General features: G+C 34.7%; 1 protein-coding gene across 2 annotated transcripts in view; it reads left to right on the plus strand.

Annotated features, from left to right (window-relative positions):
* The window catches only part of hpse2 (heparanase 2), a 123,134-nt gene that overhangs the window by 92,579 nt on the left and 17,451 nt on the right, over positions 1 to 13,104 (plus strand). For both annotated transcript variants that reach the window (XM_039657146.2, XM_089117206.1), the window contains exons 10-11: positions 640 to 785; positions 6,735 to 6,881. In XM_039657146.2, coding sequence (XP_039513080.1) covers positions 640 to 785; positions 6,735 to 6,881 — 293 coding nt within the window. The remainder of the gene's footprint in view (positions 1 to 639; positions 786 to 6,734; positions 6,882 to 13,104) is intronic.

A 13,104-nucleotide genomic window follows, 5' to 3' on the forward strand; every position in this document is an offset into this window, starting at 1 on the left:
GACAATTTATGCAAGATATAAAGCAGCTAGGTTCCCCCAGGTGACTAAAAAAATATTTAGTGTCTATCTCTCAGTTCTATATGCCATTTTATTCTATATGATCTAGAATGTTTTTCAGTTTTAACAGGAAAGGCTTGCAAAGAAAAACGATGCTTCTATTTCTCCATTCGATCATCCAAGAAAATGTCTCACTCAATAAAAGACTGAAGCACATGTGTGTGTTTTTTTATCTTTGAAAAAAAAGAGAAGAGTCGTTCTAGCTAAAGTGAAGGCAGATATGAGAAACTTGCGTTACGCCTAAAATTCAATCTTTTTTTCACTTTTCAAATTCAGTTTTCTACAGCTTTCTCTATAACAATTCTAAAATGAAAGCTCTTGAAAGATGGAAGGATGCTGGAATTCATTGGAATGAATTCATGTCTGCTGGCGAAGTAATGCCTCATCTGTCCAGTGTATTTGAACCAGAATCATCTTGCATGAATCGTTTTCTTGTGCCAAGGTGCACCACGCTAACACGACTCTATGGCAGAACGGCTTGACCTAACATGCGTGTTGACATGGCCAAGTTCCAGTAAAAAAAAAAATGCCTCAGTGATGCTTTTTATCTTGTAACATGTGTTTTGTGTGTTGGTATTTTAGGATTACTGGTTATCTCTGCTCTTTAAACATCTGGTGGGCCCCAGGGTGCTCGGGGTGCACGTCGCAGGACTCCAGAGGAAACCCCGACCTGGACGGGTGATCCGAGACAAACTCCGCATCTATGCTCACTGCACCAGCTTTCACAAGTAGGTTCAATTCAACTTTTTAAGTTAATGTAATTTAAAAGAGTAGTTCACTTTTTAAAAAAAAAAAAAAAAACTTTTTCTGATAATTTACTCACCCCCATGTCATCCAAGATGTCCATGTCATTCTTTCTTCAGTCGAAAGAAATTAAGGTTTTTGATGAAAACATTCCAGGATTTTTCTCCATATAATGGACTTCCATGTGAACCAAACGGTTCAAGGTCCAAAAGACACTTTCAGTGCAAACTGCAAACTGTTTAAAGGGCTTTAAACGATTCCAGACGATGAATAAGGGTTTTATCAAGCGAAACGATCGCTCATTTAATAAATAAATAACAAATTCGTTCAATAATTAACAAATTCATTCGTTGAATGAACAAAATGACTCAGAAAAAGATTCGGTCGTTTTGATGAACGAGTTCAAACAGGAGTCACAAACGTGCGTCACAGAACAGAGCAAGGCGAGCATTTGAGCGTATAAAACTTAAACTTTGTTATTTATTTATTAAATGAGCGATCGTTTCGCTTGATAAGACCCTTATTCATCGACTGGAATCGTTTAAAGCCCTTTGAACAGTTTGCAGTTTGCACTTTGGACCTTGAACCGTTTGGTTCCCATTGAAGTCCATTATATGAAGGAAAATGCTGGAATGTTTTCATCAAAAACCTTAATTTCTTTTCGACTGAAGAAAGAAAGACATGGACATCTTGAATGACATGGGGTTGAGTAAATTATCAGCAAAAGTTTTTTTTCAAAAGTGAATTACTCCTTTAAGTTGAAATGACTTAATCATCCAAAATGATTGTACTTAAAAATGTAAGGCAGCAACGTTTTTTTGTAATCCGCCTTGATATCCTTAAAAAAAGATTTCATATTTATGCGATGCCATTAAAAAGTTCCGATTTTTTATGTTTTTGAAAGAATAAGTCTCATGCTCACCAGCGGTTCATTTATTTGATAAAAAAAAAAAAAAAAAAAACAGTTTTCATTGGATGCACTGCATATATATATATATATATATATATATATATATAAACATATAAATATATATATATATATATATATATATATATTTATATGCAGGTCATATATATATATATATATATATATATATATATATATTAGGGCTGTGCAAAAATTAATTGCGATTAATCGCATCCAAAATAATAGTCTGTGTGTACATAATATATTTGTGTGTGCTGTATATAATTATTTTGTATATATAAATACACACACATGCATGTATATATTTAAGAAAATGTGTTATTCATATAGAAAATATTTATATTTATTTAATATAGATTATGCATTTATATATATATACAGAATTTAAGAGCAAATAATTCTTAAATATATACATGCATGCATAGGTATTTATATATACAAAATAATTATGTACAGCACACAAAAATATATGATGTAAACACAGACTTTTATTTTGGATGCGATTAATCGCAATTAATTTTTGCACAGCCCTAATATATATATATATTTATATACGTATATAGTCTATATATTATATATATTTATATATGTCTTCAGTGTCACATGATCCTTCAGAAATCATTCTAATATGCTGATTTGATGGTTGCGCTGCTTGTTATTTTGGTCTTACTGACTCAACATTTGAATGGTACGTGTGTCCTTGAGAACCAACAAAACTACGAAAATATGACCCAGACCACATTTAATACAGATTCTATTCAATTAGAGATAAACGGTGCCATAAAACAGTGTTTTATGTGGTGTAATAATGGATGCAGAGAGCATGAAACCACTGTAATTCAATTTTATACAATCAACAGTATTGGCACTGTGGTGGGATGCCACTCGACTCCCCAATGTAAAATTGGACTCCAGAAGCAACGTTTTATAAATCGGTGTAATGTTAATATTGACTTGGTGTCGGGAACATGCTTATGACGCCTCAGTCTAGTTAGGTGGCTAGATGGATTTTAGAACAGAACTGTATAGCATATAAAACTAAAGTCGAATACATACTGTAACAATGTGCGTAAATGGACCTGTAGCATTATCCGAGACTCCCGTCATGCGAGTACACGGCCATAGTGAGGATTTTAAGGCTTATACCTGCTCGTTCTCAAACACATAAATTACTGAGTCCAGACAGCCACTCTTTCAGAGTGAGAGCCCATAAAATTTAACAAGTATCAATTGTCAAGTGTGCTGAGTCTCTTTCTACAGTGCGAGAGGCGCTGAAAGACACCAGAGGCTCAGGCAGGTGAGGGGAGGAGAAGCACGGGACAATAGGAAGGTCTGTACCCGGGCCAGATAAAAAGTGCCATCGTTCCCTTTGATGATTATCTATTACCCCAGAATGATGTGAGCGGGACCTGCCAGCTTTTCACCAGCAGTGTAGGTTTACTCTCTACAGATCACCGTGTCTCAGCTCAGTTACAGTGCTAGTACAGGCCCCTGGCTTCAGGATTCCTCCAGGACAGACGCTTTTGCACACAAAACAGTTTTGGGGAAGCTACTTTGAAATTTGTTACTCATAATTTGAAATACAGTCAACAAAAACATGGGAGCTTTTTAATGGTAACACATCTTTTTAAATAACCCACCGTCCAAATTGATGGGGTCGGTGAGATTTCTTAATGTTTTGAGATAAGTGTAATGGTCACCAAAACTGCATTTATTAGATCAAAAATGCAATAAAAACAGAGAAGTTAAATTGCGATGATATTTCACAATAGTAATATTTCAATATATCTTAAAATGCAGTTGATTTGGTGCACAATAAACTTTTCTTATTATCATTGTCGAAAAAAATTGTGCTAGTTAATATTTTTTTAGAAACCATAATACTTTTTTTCCAGGACTCTTTGATGAACAGAAAGGTATTTGCATGCATTAAGGTACAATGCATTAAAATACAAGCAAGGTTAATGCAATGCATTTGTTTTCTAAGTTGTGCAATTCAACAGGCTTTTTGTTTCAAAAACATTTGGCATTATTTTACTTCCATAGAAAGGTCAAAAGAATAGGATTTAAAAAAAAAAAATCTTTTGCAACTTAAAAATGTCTTTACTGTAAATTAATTAATGTGATTATTAAATGAATTATTCATCTCTTTAAAAAAAGTGCACTGTAAAAATGAATGCGCTTTATCTAATAAAAAAAATTGTGGCAACAGATTACAAGCAATATTATTAATTCAATTTAACAATAGAATTGAGTAATAATTAGTCAAATGAATTCCTTAAAATGAGTAAAACAAACCAAAAAAAACAACAACATACATTTAAGTCACCATTATGGTGATCAGTGTTTGTTTTAGGTTTGTTTTAAAATGACGGTTTTCTCCTTCAGTGATTCTGCTTGTTAACATCAGGTGTCTTCAATGTTGGCAATTTAAAATAAAGAGTTCTTAATTAATCTTTGACGTCTGTCTGTTATTTCATTTTTTGTTGTAAACATTACTCATTTTTAATGGTTAACTTTTAAGGAATATTTTGATTAAGTATTACTCAATTCTAAATTGTTCAATTTAATTAATAATATTGTTTATGTTTTATTGATTAGATAAAGCATATTCATTTTTATAGTGTGTGTATATACACAACGTAATATATGTTTATATTAGTGCTGTCATATTAATCGAATCTAATAAAAGTTTGTGTTTATATAATATGTGTGTGTGTGTGTGTATATATATATATATATATATGAGGTAGATATACAGATTAGAATAAGAGCAGTATCTGGCACAATAACTGAGGATCTCAATTTATGTGACAACATTAAACTGAACAGATAAATGTATGCTAAACACAACTGAAATGTCATAATTCAAAGTCAAAAACATTTAGTCCAGAATCATTTAGCTAAATATTTTTGCTAACAACAAGCTTGAATGATTAAATGATCACTAAAACGATTAATTGAATCACTAAAATGAGCACTAAATTGATAGAGATGTTATGATCATTGCATCTTTTTGCTTGGCAGTAAGTTAGTTGGCTGTAGTAATTCCCCAACACGGCAGTTTATCATTGATTTGTAATTGCATAATTAGATTAAAGCTCCGTCCTCAAATATGCATGTCTGAAATTGCACTTGGATGTTCTTCTCTTAATGTTTAGTTGGGTTTCAGGCTTTCAAGTCTGCAACCAGGACATATTTGAAAAGTAGACTGATGTTATCTGGTTCCAAAGCCAATTTCTGACCCTCGTTGGCCTGGAGATGACAGAGTTTTGGGCTACATTCAAAATGTCATCACATCGTGTCTTATCCATCAAACCGAAACCACCACAAAATCGAACAAGTAATCTCTGTAAATGCCATGAAACACAAAGCAGCTGGTCTTAAACCTATTCTCTAAATGCATTGCTTTTGCTTTCCCCGTCCAGTGGCACGGTGATGTCTTTTTGGCTTTTTATCGGTGATAGACGGGTGGTTTAATTAAATGAAAATGTTTTTGACACTATTAAACGTCAACTCCATTATTCCGAGAATTTCCAATGTGTTAGTGCACAAGCAAAAAAACATTCCCAAGTCGGACATTCGGGTCTCATTCCTCCAACCTCTTTCAAGTTTTTCGTTCTATTAGTGGTTAAAATGGCCGGTCAGACAAGTCATGGATATGCTTTCAGTATCTTCACTAATCCGTCACAACACCCTTATACAAAACAGGCCTGCTTTTGGGTGCTTTGAGTGGTTTCTCCGGTCCACATATCCCCAGGACCAGTCGCTAACATCAAACAAAGGATTCCATGTTTACGTTCCCCCTTCGAATGCTGGAGAGGCGCATTGTTTCAAAGTCTTGGACAATGTTTATCATTTTTCGATCTGTTCGTCTGATCTAATGCGCCCTTCTGGAAAATATCGACCCAAGTTACCAAAGTCTATTAAAACTGAGACACCACATATGTATCACATGACATGGGAGATGTTTTCATTACACTGTCTCGGGTTTGACTCTTTGCCTTGAACTCTATTCACCGTGCGCTAAGGTGTAAAGATGCACATGGCCCCGGTTGCTCGTGATTGGTGAGATTACTAACAGGCTTAAAGCCAAGCTGTGACCGGCCCTTTACAACATGTGGTATTCATGCACTACAGCTATGTTTTCCTTGCCTTTACGTTAGAATCTTTATTGAATTTTATCATGTTTGCCTAATCATGTTGCCAGATACTTATCTTCAGTTAATATTCCCTTAAGCCTGCTCTTACCTCGCAAACAGGGATAAGTATGCAGGGATCTCTGTAACATAAGCATGACCGTCCAACACATATAAAGCTTGTGTTACCCCTGTGAATTTGGGAGGGGAGCTGATGCTTTTACAGTTGTTATATGAAAACAATCAGCTCTTTTACATGACGTAGTCCTGGAGCCTCCTTTGCTTCTATACAGTGCTTTATTATTTGGTTGTTGTGTACTGAAATTAAATCACAGGAGATTTTGGATTCGTATAAAATTGTAAACGGTCTCTTGTAAATGGAATTCTGGGAACAAGTTCAATGTTTCTGTCAGTATCAACCAGATTATAATGGACAAACAATTTATGTTGAGTGTTTCTAGTGAATGTAGTCTGTAAAATATAATTTTGTTTGTGCTGCCTAATATTTGTTTGTAATAACATTTCAGCAGGATTCTTCGATTGAATAGTTTAATTGCATTTAATTCCAATGTAAATATTTTGTAAATGCATTTTACTGTCACTTTTTGGTCACTTTTAATGTGTTAAATAAAATAAAAGTATGAATTTATTTTAGATAAACAAATCCTAACTTTTGAATTGTACTCTATATGCGAGTGTACATCAGTGCAAGTCAAATGTAAGCATAGCTTAAAGTGTTTATTTTATCAATATTAACTTAAAAAATTAAAATATATTTGATGAAATGATTGAAGTTCATTGTTCTTTTGATCTAAGTTGAGTTGCTGTATCATACATTTTTAATGCATTATTTTCTTTTCCTGCAGTCACGATTATGTCAGAGGGTCCATAACAATCTACATCATCAACCTGCATCGATCACGGAAGAAAATCAAGCTGGCCGGGACTTTACGAAATAAAACTGTTCACCAGTACCTGCTACAGCCCTTCGGCACTGGTGGACTTCACTCCATGTAAGTCAGTTGTCGTCTGTGACAGCAATTCACTGACACGCAAAATAATAATACAAAAACATGTTGTGAAGGAACAATGTAGTATTTTTAAGTATATTTGTATACTTAATATAAACATCTTACATGTGTTGTGTGTATATATATATATATATATATATATATATATATACTGTGTATTAGTGCTGTCAAATCGGTTAATCGCACCTAACATAAAAGTTTTTGTTTGCACAATATATATGTGTTTGTATATATATATGTATATATATATATATACTGTATATCAGCCCATTCTCACTCCCAAGGCGTCACCTAACTGACGCCTTGCGAAGCATTTGGACATGCTTCAATATCTGACGCTTTAGGCGCCCTTTAGCGTCAGTTAAATGACGCCCTAGGATCGCGTGTACCCTACCCCCACCCCACACCTAAACCTAACCGCGTCCTCTAACAGACGCTTTCCTTTAGCGTCAGTTAGAGGACGCATTAGGATCGCGTCATGTAAGTGACGCTAAAGGGCGCCTAAAACGTCAAATATTGAAGCATGGTCAAAGGTGACGCCTTGGGGTGAGAATGCGTTGTGTATATACTGTATATATATATATATACACTCACCTAAAGGATTAGAAGGAACACCATACTAATACTGTGTTTGACCCCCTTTCGCCTTCAGAACTGCCTTAATTCTACGTGGCATCTATTCAACAAGGTGCTGAAAGCATTCTTTAAGAATGTTGGCCCATAGTGATAGGATAGCATCTTGCAGTTGATGGAGATTTGTGGGATGCACATCCAGGGCACGAAGCTCCCATTCCACCACATCCCAAAGATGCTCTATTGGGTTGAGATCTGGGAAATGTGGGGGCCATTTTAGTACAGTGAACCCAATGTCATGTTCAAGAAAAACAGTTTGAAATGATTTGAGTTTTGTAACATGGTGCATTATCCTGCTGGAAGTAGCCATCAGAGGATGAGTACATGGTGGCCATAAAGGGATGGACATGGTCAGAAACAATGCTCAGGTAGGCCATGTTATTTAAACGATGCACAATTGGCACTAAGGGGCCTAAAGTGTGCCAAGAAAACATCCATCATTACACCACCACCACCAGCCTGCACAGCGGTAACAAGGCATGATGGATCCATGTTCTCATTCTGTTTACTCCAAATTCTGACTCTACCATCTGAATGTCTCAACAGAAATCGAGACTCATCAAACCAGGCAACATTTTTCCAGTCTTCAACTGTCCAATTTTGGTGAGCTCTTGCAAATTGTAGTGGTTTTGAGTGGTACTCAGTGGGGTCTTCTGCTGTTGTAGCCCATCCGCCTCAAGTTTGTGTGTGTTGTGGCTTCACAAATGCTTTGCTGCATACCTCGGTTGTAACGAGTGTTTATTTTAGTCAAAGTTGTCTTCTATCAGCTTGAATCAGTCGGCCCATTCTCCTCTGACTTCTAGCATCAACAAGGCATTTTGTCCCACAGGACTGCCGCATACTGGATGTTTTTCCCTTTTCACACCATTCTTTGTAAACCTTAGAAATGGTTGTGTGTGAAAATTCCATGAGCAGATTGTTACTTCTGGCACCAACAACCATGCCATGCTCAAAATTGCTTAAATTACCTTTCTTTCCCATTGTGACATTCAGTTTGGAGTTCAAGGAGATTGTCTTGACCAGGACCACACTCCTAAATGCATTGAAGCAACTGCCAAGTGATTGGTTGATTACATAATTGCATTAATGAGAAATTGAACAGGTGTTCCTAATATTCCTTTAGGTGAGTGTGTGTGTGTATATATATATATATATATATATATATATATATGAAGAGTTCAGATGCAAAAACCTCTAAATGCCATTTGAAATTTTCTTCTTTAATGATGATTTTTATCAAACTTGTATATTTAAGTTCAGTAATTTCACTTAAATAACAATTAATAGGTAATTATCATTGCTATTTAAGTGAAATCACTAAACTTAAATATACAAGCTTGATAAAAATGATCATTCTAGAAGAAAATTTCAAATGGCACTTAGAGGCTTTTGCATCTGAACTCTTCATATATATATATATTTATATATAATGTGTAAATAAAGTGTATATATATATATATATATATATATATATATATATATATATATATATTAATAAATATATGTGCAATATATATATATATATATATATATATATATATATATATATTAATAAATATATGTGTGTGTATATATATATATATATATATATATATGAAGAGTTCAGATGAAAAAGCCTCTAAGTGCCATTGTTAAATCATTTTTGCCCTTCTATGTTGTTATGATTCTATGTTGTTATATTTTAAATTAAGTGTAGTATAATAATATAATACATCTTTTTATATTACATTTTTATACAATGTTAATTAGTACTAGTGATTGGGATTTTCCATTAGTGTAAGAGGTTTTTTTAAGTTATAATGTTAGTATTGTATTAATATTATATTATTTCTAGTTATTGCCGATCTCTGACATCAGCTTATTTTAGAATGTGTTTCTGTTCTCAATTTACTATAATAATCAATATGGTGTGGTTTTGTTTCTTTACTAAACTTATTATGGATTGGTTAATACCGGTGAAACAGGATTCCCCAAAATAGTAATTAATAATAATATAGTTGTATTATATAATTTTGTATAATATTGTGTTAAAGCCTATTATATATACTTCGATACTATTTATCGCAGATCTCTTGACCTCAGCTTATTTAAGAATGTGGTTTATGCTTCTGTTCTCGGTTTACTATAATAATCAATCTGTTACTTTACTAAACATGAACACAGACGGAACAGAGATAACTGGTGCTCTATAACTGTCTACACACACAGTTGAGCTAACTGTTTTCTGACTAAATATTCAACTCTTCCACAAATGGGGATCCCGTTTCGCCGACACTAACCTAATCATGGAAAGGGCTAAAGAGAGACCGGGGTCATGAAAACACGGTCTGTTCTTCTCAAACTCTTAAATGGGATACGAGGATTAACTTGTTCCCCCTCGCTTCCCTGATGAAGTCAATGCACAGCTGAAAAAAACGGGTCTACATCCTATCCTGACCCGGTTTCTTTCAAATTAATCTGCTCGTCTGAATGTGTTTAATGTTTTTTTTATTTATTTTTATCACATAAATGCTTCTTGTGCAGTGGCGAGTAGACTGGCTCAGCAAATGAATTTAAAATGTGACATTTTGTTGGTTTTGATAATCTTGACAAACCAACAAGACATTAGTCATGAGTCAGAAACTTGCTGGTCACAAACACCCCATTTCACTGTATTTTTACTGCTTCGACTGTTAAGAAACACATCATATTTTTCACTCAAGCCGACGAAAACACCAGAGCTCTGTTTTGAGTTTTCCACTAGAAAAGATCATTTGAAGCCAAGAACAAAACATCAAAACATCCATTAAACATGGACAATCCAATTGAATTAGCGTAATAACATTGTCTTGGTTTATTGAGGCTCAATTTAAACTGAGAGTACAGTGAAATGCAACTTCCTTCGGGACAGATGTTGGCAATAGTTTTGTCAGCAGCTTTCAGCTTGAATTTCAACCGGTTTTTCTACTCCTCTCCGTTTCTTTTTTTTTTTCTTCTTCTTGTTTTCTTTTGAGGAATTGTGGGATCCAGAGGGCCACCTAAACGTCTATTATTGGGGGTTAAGCATGATACTTTGAAAACATGATCATGGTGTTGATCAGTGAAACAGAACCTCTGTGAATAAGTCTACACTTAAATCCCTTCATCCCACAACAGGAGGAAAAGTTTAAATAAAGGATAGAAAGGAATATTCGGAAGTTATATCACAGTACGCAATCTATTATAGACCAGTATAAGAAACAAAACCCATACCCATGTGTGTTTTGATAGACCCATTCCCACGGTTAATAATCATAAACCATCCCCTTGCCATGTTTGATTATATTTTTCATAGTGAAAAGCTGCTTTCTGATTCCAAAGAATCTTCAAATTAAGGCATTTCTCCATCCACTCTGCTTATACTGCACTTTCTGCACATTTTTGCTCATTTCCGCTGTTGGGTGGCATTAGGTATTAGTATATTGTGTCTTGTAGTAAAACAAGCACAGTATTTGTGTCCTCAGAAATGCCCACAGCTCCATATGGGCTGAATCAAGTGTGTTCCTGTGCAAATTCAGTGAGTAACATATACAGGCGGACTATAAAGTTACTCATGACACATTCCAATGCTTAAATCCTCTGTAACGCATATGCAGGGAAATTAACTGCTCGTTTTGTGGGGTCACACTTAAACACTCTCAGACAGAGTTGCTCTTTTCAAGGATACAATTTTCCCCTCTGCATTGTTTGGGTCTGTCGTTGTCTGTTTTGCATCATATTCTGTAATGGAAACAAAGAGAGAAAGGGGTGTTTGAAGAGCTGGGTTAATAAGAGATGGCAGCTCTCATTTCAAATAGAAATGAGTCATTTTAACAATAACATTACTAACAGTACTAATAATAATTTCAGCTATTATAATCTGTGTATTATTAGTACTGTTAGTAATATTATTGTTACGTATTGTTATGTACATATATGAAGAGTTCAGATGCAAAAGCCTCTAAGTGCCATTTGAAATTTTCTTCTAGAATGATCATTTTTATCAAGCTTGTATATTTAAGTTCAGTGATTTCACTTAAATGGCAATGAGAATTACCTATTAATTGTTATTTAAGTGAAATTACTGAACTTAAATATACAAGCTTGATAAAAATCATCATTAAAGAAGAAAATTTCAAATGGCATTTAGAGGCTTTTGCATCTGAACTCTTCATATATATATATATATATATATATATATACATACAGTATATGGGGGGGGGGGGTCACCTCACAATTAAATTCAACTACGATTCAGAGGGCTGCGATGCATTGTTTTCTATAGACTAAAATAGGACTATAGGATGTGTGACTTTAGAGTTTTTCTTACTTAATTTTTTTACTGACTTTAATTCTTAAATTGTATATTTAAAAATTAAATTAAAACAATTGCATTTTATCGAACTAACTAAGAACCAACTATAGGCTATATAGCATCAAATCATAGTTATACACCCAACACTGCTTGTAGGCCTAAATGATTACTGTAATTAAATGTCCCTTAAAAAAAATTAAGGGATTTTTTTAATTGAATTACAGTAGCCCTACAGTTACTTTTTGTGTAGGCTACTGTAGACTGTAAACAAGTCTATATAAACCAATAATAGATTTAACATCAAAATGTAACATGATCCGCAACGTCAAAAAAATAAAATCTGTAAAAAAAAAAAAAATCTAGCATTTCGCAGCCCATTCTCACCCCCAAGGTGTCACTTAACTGACGCCTTGGGAAGCATTTGGACATGCTTCAATATCTGACGCTTTAGGCGCCCTTTAGCGTCAGTTAGATGACGCCCTAGGATCGCGTGTACCCTACCCCCACCCCACACCTAAACCTAACCGCGTCCTCTAACTGACGCTTTCCTTTAGCGTCAGTTAGATGACGCCGTAGGATCGCGTCATGTAAGTGACGATAAAGGGCGCCTAAAACGTCAAATATTGAAGCATGGTCAAAGGTGACGCCTTGGGGTGGGAATGCATTGCATTTCGAGATTAAAGTCGAAATATTAAAGTCGAAATGTTTCAAGATTTAAATCGAAATGTTTCGCGATTAGAGTCAAAATGTTTTGCGATTAAAGAGCTCCTCTCATAGCATTTGAAATGTTCCTATTTTTGTTTTAGGAGTTCCCAAAAACAGTTTAACATGCATGCAAGGATAAAAAACACTTTATTTGTCTTATAATATGCGTTTATTTGTAACTGATTTGCTCACCCATAAAAGCAACAATTATTAATAATACTTACAGGTTGTGATTCGTAAAGTCAAAACATTACGATAATAGAAGTGTGCATTCGTAACAGTGCACGTTCACTAGTTCAGAGCGCGCGTGTGTGTAAAAAAAAATGCACTTGTGAAGTCGAACTGCCATAGCCTGGTTCAACCAGACTCTAGTTCATTTCATTTCGGAAGTGCGTAGGAGGGCGCAGCCAGGCTAGAACTGCCATGGATTAACACAATATAGAAGCTGCCTTTTATCTGAGCTTTCAACAAAATCCTACACAGTTGCTACTGGCAGTGTTCCTGAGGTGTTTTCGTTCTTGTCTAGTCAACACTATCTGGGTCGAGAACACAACA

Source organism: Pimephales promelas, chromosome 11 (genome assembly GCF_988280905.1).
Source record: "Pimephales promelas chromosome 11, fPimPro1.hap1.1, whole genome shotgun sequence".
Taxonomy (NCBI): domain Eukaryota; kingdom Metazoa; phylum Chordata; class Actinopteri; order Cypriniformes; family Leuciscidae; genus Pimephales; species Pimephales promelas.